We start from the raw sequence: 22,228 nt of genomic DNA, 5'->3' as shown, positions 1-22,228 counted from the left end.
TTTTTTTTGAGACAGAGTCTTGCTCTGTCACCCAGGCTGGAGTGCAGCAGCACGCTCTCAGCTCACTGCAAACTCTACCTCCCGGGTTGAAGCGATTCTCCTGCTTCAGCCTCCCAAGTAGCTGGAATTACAGGTGCCCGCCACCACACACGGCTATGGTTTTTTTTTTTTTGTATTTTCAGTAGAGACAGCGTTTTGCCATGTTGGCCAGGCTGGTCTCGAACTCCCGACCTTAGGTGATATGCCTGCCTCGGCCACTCAAAGTGCTGGGATTACAGGCGCGAGCCACCACGCCCAGCTAATTTTGTATTTTTAGTAGAGATGGGGTTTCTCCATGTTGGCCAGGCTGGTCTCCAACTCCTAACATCAGTTGATCTGCCTGCCTCAGCCTCCCAAAGTGTGGGATTACAGGTGTGCGCCATTGCTCCCAGCCACCTTACAGTCTTACAAGTTGTGTTATGTGTTACCACAAGCAAGTTCTGTGCCTCAGTCTTTCCATCTGTAAAATGAGACTCATCATGTAAAGCACCTTGGAGACTGCTGGCCATGTAGGAAGCCTCTTTGTAACCTAGCGTTCCCGCCTAGGAGGGCCTTACTGGCAGCTGGTGTTCTCCCGCTGTCCTCTCTGCACCTTCTGAGAGATCAGCAGGGACCGGCTCCAGGATTAGGCTGGGTTTGGAGTCCAGATGCCCAGCGGACAGAAATGTGTAGGAGTCTGGGTTGCAGCTGCACAGACAACACACTAACTTTATTCACACTGGTACAAAAGTAGATTTTTCTAGAAATGTTCTCTTGCACCAGAAGGAGAGAGGTTGAGCAGCACATGGTGGGAGGGTTGTGGGTGGAGGCTGGGCGTGAGGCCAGGGAGGGCAGAGCGCCCAAGTGTGAGTCAAGGAGGCAGGCCTGGGGCTGAGAAGCAAGGGGAGCCAGGTGTGGCGACCCTCCACCCTTTTCTTCCACATTGGAGCATAGAGGGGCACACATAGATGTTGGGGGAGCTCCCAAAAACACAGGAGAGCCACAGGAGAGCCAGGCCAGGGAATGTGGGCAGGAGAAGGCTCTGGGTAGAATTGCTGCCCACGTCCTTTCTTCTCCTGGCTGCAGCACCCCCGTGGGATGCCCCAGGCTCTGGGATGCCCCGGGCTCTGGCATGCGTGAGGCTGGGCAGGCGTGCCCCTTCTGGCTTCCCCTTCCTGACTCTTCTAGAAGGGCTGAGCATGCCCAAGAGGTGGCCGGTGGGGCAGTGAGGAGTGGGTACACAGAGATGCGCACACAGGCAAAGAGGGACAGAGGCTGGGCTGCCTGCCAAGGGGCCCCAGGGTCTCACTGGGGCAGGGCCTTGAGGATGGCATTCACCTCCTCCGCCACGGCTGTCAGGGCAAATTCAAACTGGTCCTGGGGAAGGGCAGTGGCAGGATAGTCACGGAGAGGCCTTACCTCTGCTCTGCCCTCAGAGTGGGGGGTTTTCGGTGGGGGTGTGGGGCCCTGGGCAGGTCCCCTGGGAGGAGGGGAGTCCTCCTGGAGGAGGTACAGAGGCAGGTGGGAGAGGTTGGCAGCTGCTGCTTTCCCTGGGGTGGCGAGGAAGTGGGTGCTAGGGAAGGGTGGCAGCTGGGGTTGGGGCAGGAAGGCAAGGTCACCTTAGAGCGGACAAGGCCAGGCCGCTGGTCACGGACATGCTCCAGGGTGGCAGCGATGTCAATCTCCTTCACTCCTGGAGATGGAGGCGGGGATGGGACTGCTCAGGGGGTGTCCAGAGGAGGACAGGACCCAGAAAACCTGGGGCCTCCTGGAGGCGAAGAGCTTTGGAGGGCTGGGCAGAGCCTAGAGGTTGATAACCTGCTCCTTCTGAGCTCCCAGGACCCTGTGTGCTGGGGAGCCTCTAAAAAGGGCCTGGGGGCTGTGGGCGCCATGGGGAAGCTCCCTACCTTTTGCCATGCGGTTCAGGACCATGTCGATGAGGATGTAGGTGCCGGTCCTCCCCGCACCATCACTGAAACAGGAGTTAGTGACAGGTTAAGCTTGCGATGCAGCAGAAAGGAGGAGGGACGGAGGAGGCCTGAAGGCCTGGGGGAGGGGAGGACACTGGGTGACCCTTTGGGTTGGCTTGGAGAGGGAGGGAGTGAGCCGAGGATGAAGGAAAGCTCATAGCACCTGCACGCTGGGACTTGGGCCTTGAGAGGGGAGTCTGTGACTTGTGGGTGTCACTTGGGCAATAGGACAACCAAAGAGGACAGCCATGGCTCAGCCCTGAAGCGTAGGCAACAGGAGGGAACTGGATGGGCCTCTGTAGCCTTCAGCAAACTTTTTGTGTATAGGGGCCAATGGTCAATATTTTCAACTTTGTGGGCCACATACAGTTTGTGTCACATACTTTTCTTCTTTTTTCTTCACCCATTTAAAAATGTGAATGCCATTCTTAGGTCTTGGCCATGAAAAACAGGTGGTGTGCTGGATTTGGCCCATGCCTGGTTTGCTAGCACCAAGGGGACAGGCAGGCAATGTGCACAGGAGACGCACACAGGGAGTCGGACCAGAGAGAGGGACCTCCTCTCCACCCACCTGCAGTGCACGATGATGGGGCAGGAGCGGCCCCGGTAGCACTTGTTCACCTTCCTGCAACAAGAAATGGGTGTGAGGGCCAGTGGGCACCAGCAGAGAGGGAAAGGGAAGCTGAAACACATGGCATGGGCCTCTTTCTTCCTTTTCTCCCCACCTGCCGGGGGCAGAGGGGGAAGATGGTCGGAGAAAGGAGCCAGGGCTGGAGGCAAAGAACCAGAGCTGGTGTGGGTGGCATTGGACTCGCCTTGCAAGCTAGGTGCCCAAGCTATGTGCCTGGAACAACTGATTTAACCTCTTTGAGCCTGTTTTCTTACCTGTAAAATGGAGGATAGGAAGAATAACCTCCTTAGGGTTCTTACAGTGATCACATGAGATAACCCATGTAAAGAGCTAAGTGCCAGGTCTGGCACACAATAGGTGCTCAATACATAGTAGCAACTATTAATGATAATACATCATCATATTAAGAGCTGCCTCTGCCCAAGTCCAAGGGAATAGGCTTTCTGGTGACTTCAAGGGTATCCGTCTTGCTACATCGTTGCTCTGCCCCTCTGCCATCCTCTATGACCACCCAGGCTGTTCTCCTCCCGACTCAGGCTCCAGTGGTCCTTAACAGTTGTGACATCAGGCTGCCCTGGGCATAGCATTCCCCGGGCCAGGGGAAGACAACCCCAACCTCTCAACTCGGGACATTGTGCTACTGTCTATCTCCCTGGAGCAGTCTCACTTCAGCACAGGCATTCTGTGGCCACATTACATTCAGACTTGGGGTCCACTTGGACCTCAGACCTTGCTCTGCTGCTCCTGACCACGTCTCAGTGAGGAGTAGGGGGCTTCTCCATCTCTCAATGAACCCATCTAACCTGCCCTTGTCCTTTATGACCTTTCTGCTTTGGGAGTCACCTGTATACTCTGATATCCCTGCAAGCCAGAACTAGGGAAGATCTTCTTAGGGGTTGTCAGATTGAAGTTTGGAACTTTGCAGTCCTTCAGCTATGGGACTAGGTGACTTAGAATGGCTTTATAGGAGTCCACATGGTTTTCTAGCTTGTTGGCTGTTCTGTCAGAGGGCTGGGGTAGAAAAGTAGTCACAATAGTTGTTTTTGTTCATTTAATAATGATGATAATAGGCAGCATCTAGAGTTAACTGAGCCCTTGCTATGTATCAGGCACTTATGCTAGATTTTACATACTTCATCAAATCTTGCAACAACCCTCTAAAGCAGGGGTCCCCAATCCCTGGTCCATGGACCGGCGTCAGTCTGCGGCCTGCTAGGAACTGAGCCGCATAGCAGGAGGCGAGTGGTGGGCAAGTGAGTATTACCGCCTGAGCTCCGCCTCCTGTTAGATCAGCCATTGCAGTAGATTATCATAGGAGTACGAACTCCATAGTGAACGGCACATGTGAGGGATCTAGGCTGCGAGCTCCTTATGAGAATCTAATGCCTGATGATCTGATGATCTGAGGGGGAACAGTTTCATCCCCAAACCACCCCCTCTCCCAGCCATGGAAAATTGTCTTCTACAAAACCAGTCCCTGGTGCCAAAAAGGTGGGGGACCTCTGCTCTAAAGCATGTGTCATCATCCTCATCTCACAGGTAGGGGCATGGAGGGAGGCCAAGGAGCTTGCTCAGGGTCACTTCCTTAGGGTCTCTTTTATTAATTTGTTTTCCTTCTGGGGGGGCTTGACTGAACTGCATTTATTTTTTCTGTTTTTGTTTTTTTTTGAGAGGGAGTCTGGCTCTGTTGCCCAAGCGGGAGTGTGGTGGCACAGTCTCCGTTCACTGCAACCTCTGCCTCCCAGGTTTAGGAGATTCTCCTGCCTCAGCCTCCTGAGTAGCTGGGAATACAGGCGCTTGCCACCATGCCTGGCTAATTTTTGTATTTTTAGCAGAACAGGGTTTCACCATGTTGGCCAGTCTGGTCTTGAACTCCTGACCTCAAGTGATCCACCCACCTCGGCCTCCCAAAGTGCTGGGATTACAGGCGTGAACCACCGCGCCTGGCCCGGAACTACATTTATTAAGCAACAATTTATTTGTTCTGGATGTCTAATGCCAACTGAGTTTACATAATTCCAGCCTAAAGCAATCTTTTAGCTTATCTGTGCAGCTTTAAAACAGATCCATGCACTAGTTCTATCACGATTTTTTAAATGTGGAAAAAAGGAAATAGCTCTGATACCCTGGCGCTGCTTCAAGATGCCTATGTCTCAGGCCTCAGGGACCCCAGTTAGAAACTGCTGTCCAGAGGTTCAGAAACTATACCACGTCCCCACCCCCAGTTCTGCTCCTCTGTCCAGTACCTAGAGACATCAGACCAGCTTGACAAGGGACAGAGAACTAGAAGAGTGCAGTGCGGGTGGGCCCCTGCCCTTGGTGGCAGGCTTCCCAAGTACCTGTCTGGGGCTGGGAAAGGCAGGGGACGCTGGAGGGCTGACTTGTCTTGGTGTCATTGTTGGAAAAGGGTAAGCCCCTCAGGTAGCCCCTGTTTAGTCCCCACCTGCTCCACTGAGCCCCCCAGAATCCAGAGATCCTCACACACTCCTTTTGACAATCTTTGCCTCTTCCCTGTCCCCCTTGCTCCCAGCTCGGGGTGGTCCCCGGGCCACATGTCCTGTCTGTCCATGCAGCAGCCACACCTGCCAATGATCACTTTTGTGACTATGCAACTGGAGTGAGAATACTAGCTGCAGATCACAAAAATGACACTGGCAGCTGTGAGGGAGAGAGAGAAAGAGGGAAGAAGGGAGGGGGAAGGACAGAGAGAGAAAAGACACGCAGGGGGAGGGAGAGGGAGAGACGGACAGAGCGGCAGAGAGAAACTGGCAGACAGGGGAAGGAGGTGGAGAAAAACAGGGGAGAGGGGCAGAGAGGGAGAAATGGAGAGAGAAGGAAAGGGTGAGGCAGAGACAGAGTGAGACAGAGATGGGGAGAGAGAAGAGGAAGAAAGAGTAAAGTAAAAAGAATGAAAGCCACATAAATAAAAAAAGAGAGGCGGAGAGACGGAGAGGGATGAAGAAGAGGGATGGAGGGAGACGGGCAGGCGGGAGTGAGAGACGGAGGGGGCAGCGAGGCAGCGCAGTGCAGGGCCTGGAGACGGCGGGGCAGGAGGGACCAGGAAGGAGACAGGAAGCAGGGACCCCGGAGAGGGAGGGGAACCAGAAAGCGAAAGGCCCTCTGGAGGAAGCAGGTGGAGGAGAAGGAGCCAGTCCCGGGAGCGTGAGAGAGAGGGAGCGGAGCACCAGCGGCCGGCGCGGAGCTGGCCCACGCGGGTGGTGGAGGCGCGGGGACGGGCACAGCCGGAGCCTCAGGCCTGGTTTTAGGGGTGGGAGCGTGGGGTCTGGAGGGGGCGGCCAGAAGTCAGAGGCCCCAGGCTCCAGGCCCGACCCGGGGCTCCAAGCCGAGCTGGCGGGCGGACCTCGGCTCCGCCCCGGCCCAGGCGGCCCCTCCAGGCGGGGGCGCCCGCGCTCACCTGCGGAAGTCCAGTAGGGGCCGCGTGGAGGCCGGTGTGCCCTCTGCCGGCCAGCTGAGGAAGTGGAACTGCGTGAGCGTGCGCGTCTCCAGGGTCTGCACGTTCTTCAGGTAGAAGCTCCGCACCAGAAAGTCCTCGCACCAGATGTGCTCCGACACCAGGTTCACCTGCCCGGCAGGGGCCCAGACCTGAGCGCCGCGGGCTGCCCCAGTCCCCGTGTTTGCGCGCGCGCTCCTCGCGACCTTCTCGGTCTCTCCAACCACCCCCCGGCCTCCTAGGACGATTCAAATGATAAGTTCCAGCGGTCCCAGGAACCCTGGCTACCTGTCACTTATCTACTGCTTAGGACCACTGGTAGCTTTTCCACCCAGACACAACTATTGTTGTGAGCCTCTCGAGGTCGGAGTTTCTCCTCCCTCTTCCTCGCAGGGTCTACCAGAGTGTCGGTGCTACGCGTGCAATAAACTTGGATGAAATTCTGTAATACTCTTATTGGATTTTCTTCATTAACCACCAGCAGGACCAATGTGCTTATTTGGTGGGGAAAAAAATTACTATTCAGGCTCGTCTGGTGATGAGAAGCTTCTGTTGTGTTCTTAAAGTCTTTTGTCTTAGTGGGGGCTCACATTCTCCCATTTGTCTGAAATCTTTCTCTTTCCCCTGCTTGGCCTCTGCCCAGTTCCCCCTCCTTCTCCACCCCTCTGCCTAGTCTATCTCCGAATGAAAAAGTTTGTTTCTCTTTTACATTAGTAACATATATAATGGGTATTTCTTTCTTTGCTTTGGCCACCAGGAAACTCAGAGCTAAATTAGGCTCAATTAACGTAAGTCTTAATCTCAGTATTTGGGTATACTTATCTTCCCTGTCTAATATACACTTAGCTGTTAGCTTCTTACCTCGGTTTTGGTGGTTTTATAGTTTCATTTCTGTGCCTTTATCATAAGTCTCTATGAATGTTTTTTGACTCTAGACAGGATACACACACACACACAATGTATATATGTGAATATATGTGTATGCATATATGTGTTTATATATATTCATATATGTATGAATCATGAGCAGGGCCAATAAAAGTCTTTTTAAAAAGACTGTTGAGTGCTCATTTGGTGAAGACAAAGTTACAAAAAGGCCATCATCTACTCTCCCCACATCCATTGTCCCCTTGCTGTGGGGCCCTGCTGACCTCATATACATGATAGAGGGAGGCACCCTCATCTGGCCAGTAGCGGTCACACTGCTTGACACCATCCTCCACCAGCGGGGTCAGCATGACGATGACGGTGCAGCCGCTCTCCCACACCATCTAGGGACAGAGACCCAGGTGAGCTCCACTCTAACCTCCCTGGGACCTGGCTGGCCACAAGGACCCCAGAGAAGCCCTCCCTTTAAGAGCCCACCTGCCAGAAGTCTGCGATGGTATGGGACAGCGGGCCCTGCGTGGCTATGTAGGCTGGCATCCGAGGGTCATGCTCAATCTGGAGGCAGGAAAGATACACCATGAGCCAGTGTGGGAAATGCCACTATGGACAGGTGTGGTCAAAGCAAGTGGGTCAAGGTCTAAGAAGGCTGGCAATTCCCCCTTTCCTTGCTAGGATATCAGGCCCCACCACTCCAGGGGGTTGGCGGGGTGGGAGGTGACCATGGGGAAATGGAGTGCCTAGGGCCAGGATAATGATGGGGCAGAGGTGGGGGCTGGAGTCAGGGCCACTCACAATGGGGCTGGCGTTGATGTAATCGCTCCGAGAAGGACTGCTCTCCACTTTCAGTTTTATGCGGGCATGGTCATCTGTACAGACCCGACACCCCACCCCAGATGGCCCTCTGGTCATTGGCGTCGCGGGACCTCTGCCACTCAGCCTTAGCCAGAAGCCCAACCCCTTACCCCAAGCCCTCCAGACCTCACAGCAGAGAGAGGGCTGGGCCAGGTTGACCAGTAGGGTTCACTCACAGGGCAGGAAGTCAGGATGCCGGTTCTTTTTGATGTTGCCCTCCCCCTGCGCTGTGGCACAGGTGTTTGGCTCTGCTTGGTAGGCACAGAGGGCCTGCCACTCCTTGGCCAGGCGGTCCCGGTTCCTCAGGTGATCCTCCATGTATGCCTGTGGGGGCACCACGGTCTGGCTCTGGCCCACACAGCCAGCCTGGCCTCTCTCACCATCCCATTCCTTCACCCACTCTGGGCTCAGGCCCTGTCCTGACCAGAATCATGTGTCCCGTGGAGATGTCCATGTTGGCTTGGGCAGGCTCCTCGCACCAGGACGGAGTGCTGCTGTGGGAGCTGGGGCTGGCCTGGGCTGCGTCGCTGAACTGGGAGGACACACTGCTCACCCGTGAAGGCTCCGGCGGACCCTCTGCCCGGTTGAACAAGGACTTTGTGGCCATGTGCTGGCGGCACAGGTCCTGTGGAGGAAGAATCAGGTGAGGTCCAAGAGTCCCCTGAAACTTTTCAGCAGGGCCCTGGGTTCAGCTCTGGGCTCCCAGGCTTGTCCTTGACTGATTTTCAGTGAAACTCAGCTCCTCTAGGGTAGGGTCTTCTGCCTGGCCCTGATCCTTTACAGGGTTGTTCTGCTTGGGTGGTGCTTATGTCAACCTCAGACGTGACAGAGTGGAATCCCAGAACCCCAGAAGCACAGCACCAAGAAGAACCTTAGGCACTGTATGCTCCCAGTTCCCATGTGTTCATAAAGGCCCATACCATACTCCCTCCCACCGGGGCTTCTCCAGCCCCCACTGGACCTTCCCAGGGATGAGGGCTCACTCCCCATTCAGTTCCTACCCTTACTCCACACAAGACCCAGACTCCCAAGCCCCTTGCATTTCTTCTGCTCAATAAGCTTCTGGGGCTGCACACCTGGTACTCAAAGGTAGTGTCACCATGGGCCCCCTCAGGCCCCAGGGCTGCCAGGCGCTCCTTGTCCCGCTGCCGCGCATGCTGCCGCACACACAGAGCCACAGCCAAAGCCACCAGCAGCCCAGCCACACCTGCCAGGGCCACCAGAGTGAGCAGCACTGAGCGCATGGGAGAGGTGCTGTGAGCGATTCGGGGAAGGACTGCAGCTGCCTCCTCCCTCTGTGGGAACAAGGCTAGAATCAAGGGAGGCAGTGGCACGGGGAGATTTCAGAGCTGCTCCTCACCCTGGTCCCATGTCACACCCCTTGCTAGGACATCTCCTGGGGCAAAGCTGGGAGAGTAGGGGTATGCTGGTACAGCCAGATGGGCTCTCAATCCCCATCGGATCAACTCAACTACAGTGCAGTGCCAGAGGCCCCCACCAGGAGTGTTTGCATTTAAAAACGGACAGAGAACCCTAGGAATTGAACTGTAGAATGTGAGGCATCCATGTTGGACGCAGAGGACAAAGATATTTTGAGTATAGGCCGGGCGTGGTGGCTCACGCCTGTAATCTCAGCATTTTGCGGGGGCCAAGGTGGGCGGATCACCTGAGGTCGGGAGTTCGAGACTAGCCTGGCCAACATAGTGAAACCCCATCTCTACTAAAAATACAAGAAAAAATTTAGCCGGGCTTGGTGGCGGGTGCCTGTAATCCCAGCTACTTGGGAGGCTGAGGCAGGAGAATCTCTTGAACTTGGGAGGCGGAGGTTGCAGTGAGCCGAGATCCAGCCATTGCACTCCAACCTTGATGACAAGAGTGAAACTCTGTCTCAGACAAACAAACAAAACATATTTTGAATATAATGTCCTTTCTGTGCAAGGTGTTCCCTTGGAATTTGGAGACTTCGCTCCAGCAGGCTCTCAGGCCTTTTTACTGCATACGGCTGGTCCTGCAGGGAAGGGACAACTGCGCCATCTGCTGGTCAGAAAGAGAACTGCGGGGGGAGGGGCTGCTTGAGCGAAGGCCGCGCCCACCCAGCCGGGCCTAGGGACACATGAGGTTTCAGCTCCAGTTCTCCCCTCTGGTTTGCCTCCAGCTCTTGTGGACAATATCAGCCCTCGGGGGCCTTTGACTGATTCTCCAGTTAGCGCATACCTGTCCCACTCCTGTCTGCAAGATTTGGAGCCCTGTCCGTGCTTCCAGTTCAGACTTCACCAGCCCTGCAGGGAGGACAAAGGTCAAGCTCGCTCCAGCCCCATGTGGTCTCCGTCCTCTGTCTTGCTCTGCCAAGCGGCAGGCAGGGCCCATGTGGGCTGGGAACATTTCAAGGGGGCATCAGCCACAGGCCTGGATATATCCACTCAGGAATGGGGCTGGGGCCAAGCCTGGGATTGAGGTCGCAGAGATATTTACCTGCTTGTTGGGTCACATCAGCCAAAGACAAGTTCTGCTCATTGTGCCGGATGCGGAAGGTGAGGGCTGGTCCCACCACACTGCCAGATAGGAGCTATGTTACTGCCTTCTCCACCCAGACTGCAGCCCTCTCCCCATCAGAGCATGGGGCTGGAGCAGATCCGGCATGCCCTACAGGGGCGTCTGAGGCAAGGAAGATGCTGGGTGGGGCCAGCAACAGGCTGGGTGTGGCTGGACCTTCAACACAACTGGGAGCATCCCTGAGCTCAGAGCTTGTCTGCCCTTCTTCCCCCAAGCCCCTCCAGCCACCTCCTTGCTCAAGCTGCTTTCTAGATCTTGGCCACTGCCCCAGCAAGATGCCAGCCCCACCTGATGTTGATGAAGCTGCCCGAGGACATGTGCACATGCTCAGCCAGGATCTCCAGCAGCTTCACTCCTGCAGCCAGGCTCAGGGGCCTGGAGACGGGAGAAGGCAGAAGAAGGAAAGTGGGGCAACCCTCTCAGTCATTTTCTTAAAGCAGGCCACTCCAGGGGTGCAGAGCAGCCCTCCAGTTCCCTGTCCCTGCACATCTGCACGTTTTGCTCTCTGCTTCCAGCCAGGCAGGCCAGCCCAACTCCCAGCAGACCAGAAGGCTTCCCAGGATGCAGCCCTTACTTCTGGTCAGTGACGATGTAGCCATATTCCTCTGCTGCTGGTCGGGCTGAGGGCTGTCCTGCCACTGTGGGCTGGCTTTGGCCCAGTGGGCTTTTCTTCTCTAGCAGGACAGATGTGGCAGCGGGTCTGGCAGCTTCGGGAGGCTCAGAGGAGACAGGGCTTGGCACCTGCTGAACTTCACTGGAGGTGGGGCTGGCAGTGGGGTGTCCAGGCATGAGGGGTGTGCGGGCTGGAGGCTCTGCTGTGTCTCTGCTCTCCACTGGCCTCTCCATTGTCTGTTTAGAAGAGGGTGGAGGTGTGGCCTCTGGACAGTGCTGGGGGAACGGGTACCCTGGACTCAGAGCTCTCCACAGTGGAGCTCAGGACCTGCTTTTCGCTTTCTACCCCCAGGGACCACTGCAGTGCTGGATACAGAGAGGACACCAGAGCATCTGAGACAAGTAAGTGGACGCATGAATGAATAAAAGATTGAATGATTGAAAATGGTCTGTACTAATCCACAGAATGGGGCTGGAAAACCCCTGCAGCAAGAGAAGCTGGGGTGAGGGCAAAAGACAAACAGGCAGGCAATGCTTTCTAGACTTTTGTTTAGCCACAAAGTCTTAGAAATCCAACACATGAAACAGAAAGAAGCAGAGCTCCTCCAGCTACAGAAGCTCAGGAAGGGCTCCCTGCTCGAAACTTCCCTCCTCCCCTAGGATGATCTGAAACGATTGCAGTGAAAAGAGGAATGAATTAAGAATTTGGTTTTCTAGCCCCAGTTCTACCATCAACTTGATGGGAGACCTTAGGCAATAACTTGTGGTCTCTGGGCCTTGGTTTCCCCCCAAAATGAGGGGTGGGAGGATACAGATTCTGGGTCCTGAATTTGAGATTTAGGTTTGGCGAGGGGGCGTGCTGCCATGGAGTGATTATGAGTCAAGGAGGTGCCGGGGACTCACTTTCTTGATATCAGCTCCAACATTTACAGCCCCTCCTGCAAGACAGAAAAAACAAGAGTCTGGAAAAATGGCTGTGGCCAAGGTCTACACAACACAAGTGGGAGGAAGGGCCAGAGACCCTGAACTTGGTACATTTGCTGTGGTCTTCATCTCAGTCAGTGACCATGACCCTGTTACTGTCTCATTCTAAGCCTGGCCTCATTCCTCTTTGCTTCCTCCTCCCAATTTATTGTTTTATTAACTCCTCCCTCTGCCATTGGCCATCTCTCTCAAAGCTACTCTTTGTTCAATTATTTCTCTACACATCAATTACTGGTTTCTCCTTAGCACTGGCTATGCCTGTTTTTAAGCCTTCATTCTCACCAACTCATCTTTCTCGATGCCTCCCTTTTCCTGCTCACACCCTCTGTTGGCTGCTTTTTCCATTACTTCCACCCTCTAACTCCTAAGCTCACCACCCTACCCCCTTGCTCCCTGTCTTGCTGGCAATGACCCTGTGTCTCAAAGGAACTCTCTCCCCTGAAGCCTGACTTTACCCCTCCAGGCTACTCCAAGTGGTCTTGAGGCAGGGCAAGCGGCCTCCATGGAGCTGGGAGATGGTGGTCCCTCCCTCTGCCTGGACACTTACCCAGATTTCTTCCTGCACCCTTGGGCAGTAGCTGCAGCAGGGTCAGGAGTGTGGAGAGCTGCTCAGGGGTCAGCTGACGCAGCTCTACCCCATAGCCCGCCAGCACAGCAGCCAGCCTCTGCAGAGCCGCATCTGCTGAAAGTCAGACACAGAGCTCAGGGCTGATTGCGCGGTGAACTTGTGGGATGCTGATGAGTGAGTGAGGATGGGAGGGGACTAGCGTATTAAGAGACTCTTTCCAAACACCAGGACACCAAGGGGTACTCTCCCTTTCCCAGCCCTTGTCCACACTTTGGGGGAAAGGTCTTCCTGGGACCCAGATCAAACTTCAGGACATTTTGACTCTCCACTGGAAAGAGTCACGTCAACTCCTCTCCCCACAGTGTCCCCACCACTTTCCTAGTGCCTGGCACAGAACAGCTTGTCAGTAGACATTCCTTAAGTGTATGAATGAATTTAAGGACAAGTTAACAAATGCGTGGATTGTCAGGGAAGGGCCCAACTATGGTTCCCCCAAAGCAGCCCTCACAGGGAGGTGGATGCTGAGGAGCTTGTTACCTGGCTGCACTGCTGGGGAAGCAGGCTTCTCTCCATGACCCCCTAGTCCTTCCTCCTCATAGCCTTCTGGGGAATCCTCTGCCTGGCTGCTGCCCCCTTGTTCTGGCAGCCTTGGCACCCTGGCCCTGCTGGGTGCTGGCAACTCCTGGGCCAGATAGAGGAGCCCAGAGTCCTGAAAAAGCTGGGCAGGTGAAGGCCCTGGAAGGTCCCCATAGGAGTGGCCAGGGTGGTCCCCAAATATGCCCTTGGAGGCAGTTCTGCTGAAGAGGGCAGGGGCTTCAGCCTTGGGCAGGGGGCCGACACTGACCATCCCTGGGGAGCCCTCTGAGACACGGGAGCCATCACGGGAGCCAAACTGTGAAAAACCAGAAATCTGGGTAAGAGCAGAAGTCCGGGCTGAGAGACTGCGGTCAGGGTGGGACCAGAGTCAAGGGCTTACCTGGTGGAACAGGTAGGGCTGCAGCAAGGCAGGTTCGTAACTCAGGGCAGGGTGGGGAGGCTGTGGGGGCAGCAGCAGGTGTTCCAAGAGAGGGGGGAGCAGCTCAGCCTGCAGAGGGGACAGAGAGGAGCTGGCCCCAGCTCCACCTCTGCCCATTGGTGGTTGTGGAAGTCGATGCTGGGAAGCAGGGGCAGAGCCAGTGGGGATGTCCTGTAAAAGCACCTCCCCAGCAGGACCAGGTCTCCTGGGTGCCAAGCCAGACCTGTAGAGGAAAGCAAAGTGTGTGTGTTGGAGCCGGGAGAAGGGCATAGAGAACCTGCAAGGCAGAACTAGTCAGGTCCAGGCAGGCTCAGCAGTTAAGAGCAGGCCTGACCTCTTTAGAAACTGGGTGACCTCAGGGGAAGAGAGATGGGCTGGGTGGGCATGGGGAGGGACCAGAGGGCCAAGCTGAGGGCAGAGGTATCTGCCTCCCTAGCAGGCATGGCTGGGTCTCTGAAACAGCTGCAAAGGCTGGGTAATCATGAGGCTGGGGATGGAGAAGGGGCAAACAGGAGCAGGGGAAGGCAGCCAGGAATTTCTCTAGATGAACTGTGGCTGCAGCTGTCCCCATTGCCCCGTGTGCCATGTCCCCACACCTGGCTCTCCAAGTGTATGTCCAAATATTCGGGACTGCTCCTCCACCCCACATCACTATGCCGTCTTCATCCTGGTATTCACCATCTAAGCTCCGTAAACCTCATTTACTTTCTCTGCTTTGCAGAGTCTGGATGATGTCTTTAGAGGCCCTAACCACAAAAAGATGATGGTGGCTCCTGTCATATAGAAATTCACATAATAATGAAACGGAATATTGAACAACTTCAGTCCAACACAATTCTAATTTCTCCCATGATGACTACGTTGATGCTTCTTTTCAAGTATCCAAAGTAAAAGTTTTTCAAAACATTTAAAAAATGCCCCTGTTTTTCTGGATCCCTAGAGATAAGCTCAGCTCCTCTTGGCCATGTGAGCATGTCAGAGAGTGACCGTTCCTGCACCTCTTTACCTGTGTCCCAGCATGCTGGCCTCGGTGCCCACTTCCTTCCCCTTCCCTGCATCCATTAGGACAACCACAGACTCACCAGCCTCACCATTGCTAGAGTTGTCGAGAAACGCTGCCTACCTGTCCCTTGGACGGGGCTCTGGGGGGTGAAGCCTGGGAATGCGCTCCATCTCCTGAGAGATCACATACTGGGTGAGGTCATCATGCCAGGACAATCCTGTCAGGAAAAAGGATAGCGTAAGTTGGTTCAGGAGTCTGGGGATCCAGTAATGGGGACCACTGGGGATCAGAACTGTACCCTCTGCCCTGCAGCTCGTGGGGTTTGTCAGAGTAGAGGGACAAACTCAGTGGGTGATCTGAGCTATCCTCTTCCCACCCTTAGGTACAGCTATTGGAGCCAGACCGCCTGGGTTTGAATCCTGCCTTTACTACTGATGTAACCTTGGGCAAGTTGCTGAACCTCTCCAAGCCTCAATTCCCTCATCTATAAAACGGGGATTTATACCTCCTAGGATTGTTATTATCATTAAAATAACACATATAAATATCAAACAGTTAGAATAGTGCCTGTCATGTAGTGAACTTTTAACAAATGCTATTACCATAATTATTATTACTATTGTTGTTATTCTTTGTGTTGACCCTGAACCTCAACTTTCTCTGTAAAGTGAAACGATACGCATTTCAGGAGGCTGTTGTGAAGATCAAGGGTGATCAGGGAAATCAAAGTGCTTAGAAAACTCTAAAGCACAATCCACATGTTTTAAACATGTATAATCATCTTCAGTGTTGTCATCATCATCACCATCATCATTATCATCATCATCTTATTCATAGACAGCTCTCCTGTTTGACTCTTTCCCCAGAAATCTCTGCTGTCAGGAGTTATTCTAAAGGAATAATTTCCCACTCTTCACCCTCATTTTTTCTTCTCTGGTTCTGGATTTAAAATCTGTGCTGCTCTTAACTTGTATTCTGGTATCTACCAACATCCACACCTGCCTCCTTGCTTATTCACATTAGATGAGCTGTCTGTGTTCCTATTTAAAGCCAGTTCCTCTGAGCTCTAGATTTCATTCCCTTTCACCTACTCAGGAATATTCTCCTTGCAATTCTCTCCTCTTTCCTACGTAATTTCCTTTGTTCTCTACTGAATTATTCACATTATTCCCATGCAAACAATATGCAATTTCTTCCATCTTAAGAAAAATACTGCTTGATCCCACGTTCTTCTCTAGCGATCACTCCATTTCTTTGCAGCAAGACTTCTAGAAAAAGTTCTCTGTACTGACTGTATCCAATTCCTCTCTTTCCATTCCCTCTTAATCCACTTTATTCAGGATTTTATTCCCAACTATTCTACCAAAGCTGCTGTCATCAGAATCACCAGTGACGTCTGCATGTCCAAATCGGGTGGTCAATTCTCATATCTTATTTTACTTATCCCATAATCATCATTTGACACTGTTGGTCACTCCTCCTCGATGGTACACTTTCTCTTGGCTTCTGGAACAATGAACACTGTTGTTTTTATTCCTACTCCACTGGCTTCTCCTTCTCAGTCTCCCTGAGAGGAAGTTGATGGTTCCTCTTTTTCTCCTGGTCCTCTTTTTTTTTTTTTTTTTTTTTTTTTTTGAGATGGAGAGTCTCACTCTGTCACCTAGGCTGGAGTGCAGTGGTGCAATCTCAGCTCACCGCAACCTCTGCCTCCCGGGTTCAAGTGATTCTCCTGCCCCAGCCTCCTGAGTAGCTGGGATTACAGGCACTTGCCACCATGCCTGGCTAATTTTTGTATTTTTAGTAGAGACAGGGTTTCACCATGTTAGTCAGGCTGGTCTTGAACTCCTGACTTCGTGATCTGCCTGCCCCAGCCTCCTAAAGTGTTGGGATTACAGGTGTGAGCCACCACACCTGGCCTGGTCCTTTTAATGTAAGAATTATCTAGGACTTGATCCTTGGTCTTCTTCATAGACAATCTTTTGGTTATCTCATCCACCTCATGGGTTTAATTACCATTTATATACCAAAGAATTCCAAATTTATATCTACAGTTGAGACTTCTGTCTCTCAGAATCCAGTCTCATGTACTCAACTTCCCACTTCACTTGAGTAGACATCTTAAACTCAACATATACAAAGCTGAACACCCCCACAAAGTTGATCCATTTGCAAGTTTCCACATTATAATTAGTGACATCTCCACTGATTCAGTTATTCAGTAAATAAAACCTTTGACTCCTGGCTAGGCGTGGTGGCTCACGCCTGTAATCCCAGTACTTTGGGAGGCCCAGGCAGATGGATCATTTCAGGTTAGGAGCTCAAGACCAGCCTGGACAACACAGTGAAGCCCTGTCTCTACTAAAAATATAAAAATTAGCCAGGCATCATGGTGCGCACCTGTAATGTCAGCTACTTGGGAGGCTGAGGCAGGAGAATCACTTGAACCTGGGAGGTGGAGGTTGCAGTGAGCCAAGATCACATCACTGCACTCCAGCCTGGGTGACACAGCAAGACTCTGTCTCAAACAACAACAACAACCAAAAAACAAAAAAACCCCAAAAAATCTTTGACTCCTTTCTTTATAACCATATCCAATATTTCACGAAATAATGCTGACTACCTTAAAAATAAATGTAGAATTCTGTCATCCTTCATTCCTTCCCTGCAATCACCCTGGCCTAATCCATATTCATCTCTTATCTGAGTTATTGTAGTTTTTGTTTGTTTGTTTTAGTAAAGTGAAAGCAGTTTATTAGAGAAGTGAAGAAACAAAAGAATCGCACTCCATAGACAGAGCAACCTATTGTGGCTGTTTTTAGTGGTCCCCCTCACCAACTCTTGACTCCATCTATTCTAGTCTCACTACAGCAGCAAAAGTGATGCTTGTAAAGTGTAAATCAGATCATGCACCCCTATGCTCCAAATCTTGTAATAGTTTCCTTCTTTACTCAGAGTAAAGCCAATGTCCATACATTCCCCTATGAGGCCCTAAAGTGATCCACTTCCCTTCCCCCATTACCTACCTGACTGGACCTTCTACTCTTCCTCTCCATCATTCCTCTACAGTCCCCTGGCCTGCAAGGTGTTCTTCAGAATTGTGCTTTTGTCCTAGCTGTTTAGTCTGCCTGAGATACTCTTCCACTAGATAACCTTCTGACAAACTCCCCTACCTCCTTAAAAAGTCTGTTCAGATTTCATAGTCTCAATAATGTCCACCTTGACCACCTGATTTCCTGATTTAGTACTGTAGCTTTCTACCTCACCATTTTTACCCCTTTATCCTGCTGTGATATTCTATGCTATTTATCATCTTCTAAGACACTATGTATTTTCTAACTTTTATAATGTGTTCCCTCCCCTTATCCCCCAAACACAAACTCCGGTAAGCAGAGATCTTTGTTTTATTCCCTGACACATTCCAAATACCTAAAACTATGCCTGCTACATAGTCAGTACTCAATAAATACTTGTTGAATGAGGAATTGGGTGAGTGGAATATTATCCTGGCTGAGGATTCCAGAGTTCTTGGCTCTGCCAGGGAGAGGAACTGGTCCTAAGGAGATGGAAGCTGGCCTTTTCCAGTGACTTCTTCTAGAAGCCTCCTTTGGGCTTCTCCAGAGAGTCCATATGTGAATAGCCCATCTCTAGGGTTCCACCTCTCACTCCAGCAAGATCTGGGAAGATGAGGCTCCAGCAGTGGGGGTGATAAGAATATTCCTTGTAGAAAAATCTTCTTCCCCACTCATAACTAACCAAGTTCCAATCTCTGTCCTCCAGTGCACCCAGACCTTACCTTGAGACATGAGTTGTCGGAGTACACCTTGTAAGCGTTGGAGAACTGGGGAGGTGACTTGCAAAAGGGGCCGGGCCTGCCCCACTCCCACCTGGCACTGCCCAAACAAGCCATCTAAGGGCACAAAAGTGGTGTCAGCAGGGGGCTTGAGTAAGAGGCCTTCCAAAGTCCAGGTTGCAAATGAACAGTACTCTCTTCACCTCCTCCCCTACCTCTCCTCTTCCAGGCAAGTCTTCCTTCTTCTCAAGCCCAGTAGCCCTCTTCCTTTCTGGGCCTTCTCTCCCCTTCTAGTTTTTTATTACCCCTCTCCCCACCCCCCACATCTTGTGAGTTCTATGCTTGGGCCTCACTCACCCTGAATACAGACTTCCAGGTGAGAGCAGAGCCTGCGGTCAAATAGACAGCCTGTAGAGGAACAGGTGAGCAGAGGCTCAGACACCCACACACAGAGAATGGGCAGATGGGTGGACAGGCTGGGAAAGGGAGAAGCAGATGCAATTTATTCTTTCATTCTAAAGAAGGCCTTAAGCTGGGAGGAGAGTAGGAATCAGGCCTGAAATTCTTAAAAGAAAGCATGAGATCTAGTTTTGGATTTTAAGAATTTGTGAGTCTGTATCCTTAAAAGCCTGTTTGCTTAACTGAGTGATGGGGAAGAAACCTTCCAGGTGCAGGGAGAGAGACTCATAGAATTACTGTAGGAGAGGTTTTGGCCAAATTCTGAAAGGGGAATTTCCTTCCCAAATATCCAAAAGCATCCTATAATGGCCTGGAACTCAGAAGAGGTGGAAACCCTAGCACACTTAGTCGGGGGAAAGAGGGTATGGGTGGGGCTGGGGAAGGTGCCTCTTAGGCAGCTCTTCCCGCGCTGTCCCGAGCCGCTGGCGCTGTCCGCGGTGCTGAAGCTCTGAGTCTGGCGCCGCCAAGGGCTCGCCTGGAGGCGGTTACCAGAGAGGAAGGGGTCACAAAGCGAGGACTGTCCACCAGACCTGAGCCCTCTGTTCTATTCTGCCAACCCACAGCGTCACAGGAAGTACTCTGCCTCTCGGGCCTCCAAGCCCGGGTGGGGAAAGAGGGCGCCAGGCGGCGAGGCTGCGCCCCTTCCCCCACGCGCCGTCCTCCTACCCCCACCCCCCGCCCGTGAGTCAGCGCTGACTGTCTCTGTCCGCACAGATGTGAGTCAGCACCAGGCCTGGCTGTGGGGAGGGGGACAGGAGAGGACCCTCCCCTCTTCATCCTCTTCTGCCCCCTCCCCGTGCTGTCCCCCGTTACAGGAGATCAGATCGCTGCAATCAGCCTTTCTAGGCTTACGGAGAAATCCTGGTCTCTCTCTCGGCGCAGCTGGGACTCTGCCTGCGGCCCAGGCTTCCACTGCCCAGAGATCACCGTTCCCTCATCCTCCCCGCCACGTCCCCGCCCCCTCCTCTTCCCATTCCTCAGCGCCTGTCACCGCCTCCCAGGCGCCTCGGAGCAACTGGCTTCTCCTGTGGTCTCGCAGCCGGTCTCTAAGTCCCTCTGCCCACATGCACCCCGCGTCCTTCTCCCCAACCTGCAATTTTCCCCTGAGCCCAATTCTCTTAGGTCCCGCCCCCGTATTCCCAGCCCCACCTCCAGGCCTACGCCCCTTTCCTCCCAGATGCCCTCTCACCTTCCTCATCTCGCATGCCTCCCCCAACCCATATTCTACCCGAGCTTCATGACATTTCACCCCACCCCCACCGAGTTTCGCTCCAGGCCCCAAGCGGCTCCCCGTCCCCCACCACCCGCCAGCCCAAGTTTCCTCCTGACCGTGGGCACTAACGGCGCTGCAGCCCCCCGGGCGGCTGCTCAGCAGCAGGAGGCAGAGGAGCAGCCGGAGACCCCCGGATCCCCCGAGACTCCCAGGCCGCCGCGGGCGCCGCATCCTTCCGAGCTCCGGGCGCTCGCTGCCGGGCCGGAGCCGCAGCGACGCTGGCGGGAGCCTGCCGGAGGGGCCGAGGCGGGGCCTGCCGCTCCCCACCTCCCTACGAGGCGGGGTCTACATGCCCCTCTCGCTGCAACGCGGCCAACCGCAGGCGGGTGCTGACGACACCTCCACCCCCGACTCGTAAGCTAATTTGCGTCACATATGGCGTAAGAGCCCTGTCGGAGCGGGGGACCTACCCAGCCCATCCCTCCTCCGTCAAATAGTAGGCGCTTCGCTAGAATTCCCACTTGGCCCCACCCCTTTTTGACCTGTAGCCCTCTTCTAGGACCACCTCTGTCTCCCCGCCCCAGGGTGGGCGAAAAGGGTCAAGTTAAGTGGGGGGCCAGGAAAGATAGGTGGGTCCAGAATGATAAACCCGAAGACGAGAAGCAGAAAAGTGGGTAGAATAAGTACTCTTACTCATTGTCATTGGTGGTACTGGTCTCTTCCTTAAGAAGAAATGGTTAGGTGTGCCTAGATTCCAGTTCTAGCAGGGCATCTACTAAGGGTATGACCTTGGGCACCTTGTTTAAATTGTCTGCGTCCAAGTTTCCTGATCTGCAAAGTGGAGGTACTAATAGTACCTGCCTCACACGATGATTGTGAAGATTTCATTAGTTACACTAATGTGGATCACTTAGAAGGATGACTGGACTGGTACATACTCCATGCTCCATACATATTAGCTTTCATCATTAGCTTTTTTTATTTTTTATTGAGATGGAGTCTTGCTCTTCGGCCAGGCTGGAGTGCACTGGTGTGATCTTGGCTCAGGGCAACCTCCACCTTCTGGATTCAAGCCGTACTCCTGCCTCAGCCTCCCTAATAGCTGGGATTACAGGCACAGGGCACTTTGCCTGGCTAATTTTTGCATTTTTAGTAGAGATAGGATTTCACCTTGTTGGCCAGATGGTGTTGAACTCTTGACCTCAGGTGATCCAACAGCCTCCGCCTCCCAAAATGCTGGGATTACAGGTGTGAGCAACCAGGCCTAGCCTCATCATCAGCTTTGACTCTCCTTTCTCTCCCGCTGTGCCACCTCAATCAATCATTTCATGGTTTTTGCCTGCAAAATACATCTCCCATCAGTCCACTTCTGTCCATCCTCACTACCTGAACTAAAACACTGTGCTCTTTCACCACAACCACTGCAACAATCAGCTAACTGCTCTTTTGCTTCCACTCTAGACATCCAATAAGTAGCGGAGTGAGCTTCTTAAGTTCAAGTTTGATTTCCTTCCTCTCTTGCTTTCCAGTAAAATAAAATAAAATAAAATAAAATAAAATAAAAAAAGGACAGAAATGCATATTGAATAGCTACACACTCATCATCCACACTTATTGATGTTTTACCATATTTGCTTCTTTTTAGTATTTAAACATGAGTGATAGACATCATGACATTTCTCTTCTAAATATTTCATTATGCATCTCCAAGAAATAGGGACATTTTCCTGCATAACCTAAGTGCCGTTACAACACCTAAAAAATTTACAATAATTCCTTAATATTATTTAATGCTCAGTTCATATCCAAATTTCTCAGATTTTTTCCCCCAAATATCTTTTCTGTCCAGGTGTTTTGTTCAAAATAACAGTCAATTAAAGACAATCACTGCCTTTGTTATGTTTCTTAATTCTCTGTAAATTAGCATAGACACCATCTCCTGTCTCCCCTCCCCCATTTTTGACATCGTCATGTTGATAGACTAGGTCAATTTTTCTTTAGAAGTCTTCTGGGTTTATCTAATTGTTTCTTCATGTTGTATTTCCCTATATTTCTCCAGTGTATAACCTGTATATCACCTGTATTTCCTGTAAACTAGAAGTTATATATGAAGTCTTGATTGTACCAAATTAAAGAATTTTAAAGCAAAATGCCTCTCATTGCATCATTTCAGGAAGTACATGATGTCTGATTGTTCTATTAGTGATGTTAAAATTGATCA

The 22,228-nt window shown here is 52.4% G+C and overlaps 1 protein-coding gene across 6 annotated transcripts; it reads right to left on the bottom strand.

The window, feature by feature from the left end:
* Window positions 1-720: 720 nt before the first annotated feature.
* On the bottom strand, window positions 721-20,526 carry PTPRN (protein tyrosine phosphatase receptor type N). 6 transcript variants are annotated; one of them, XM_017856861.1, is made up of 23 exons: window positions 20,478-20,526; window positions 18,693-18,743; window positions 18,339-18,452; window positions 14,666-14,762; window positions 13,504-13,765; window positions 13,065-13,419; window positions 12,507-12,641; window positions 11,879-11,913; window positions 10,938-11,251; window positions 10,652-10,738; window positions 10,283-10,362; window positions 10,025-10,089; window positions 8,887-9,105; window positions 8,235-8,435; window positions 7,987-8,134; window positions 7,751-7,824; window positions 7,436-7,513; window positions 7,222-7,341; window positions 6,035-6,201; window positions 2,560-2,613; window positions 1,926-1,990; window positions 1,638-1,711; window positions 721-1,395 (listed from the first exon to the last, which is right to left on the bottom strand). In XM_017856861.1, exons 3-23 carry the CDS (start codon window positions 18,346-18,348, stop codon window positions 1,324-1,326), a joined length of 2,712 nt encoding a protein of 903 aa, XP_017712350.1. In that variant the 5' UTR covers window positions 18,349-18,452; window positions 18,693-18,743; window positions 20,478-20,526; the 3' UTR covers window positions 721-1,323. The 6 variants fall into 6 exon arrangements, with proteins under 6 accessions (XP_017712350.1, XP_017712344.1, XP_017712346.1 ...); XM_017856855.1 differs by having other exon boundaries at window positions 20,124-20,478; XM_017856857.1 differs by having other exon boundaries at window positions 10,938-11,212; window positions 20,124-20,478.
* Between the last annotated feature and the right edge of the window lie 1,702 nt (window positions 20,527-22,228).

The sequence above is a fragment of the Rhinopithecus bieti genome, unplaced genomic scaffold, assembly GCF_001698545.2.
Source record: "Rhinopithecus bieti isolate Rb0 unplaced genomic scaffold, ASM169854v2 scaffold_42532, whole genome shotgun sequence".
Classification (NCBI taxonomy): Eukaryota; Metazoa; Chordata; class Mammalia; order Primates; family Cercopithecidae; genus Rhinopithecus; species Rhinopithecus bieti.
Note: the sequence above shows the minus strand (reverse complement) of the source record. Positions and strands in the feature narration are given on the sequence as shown.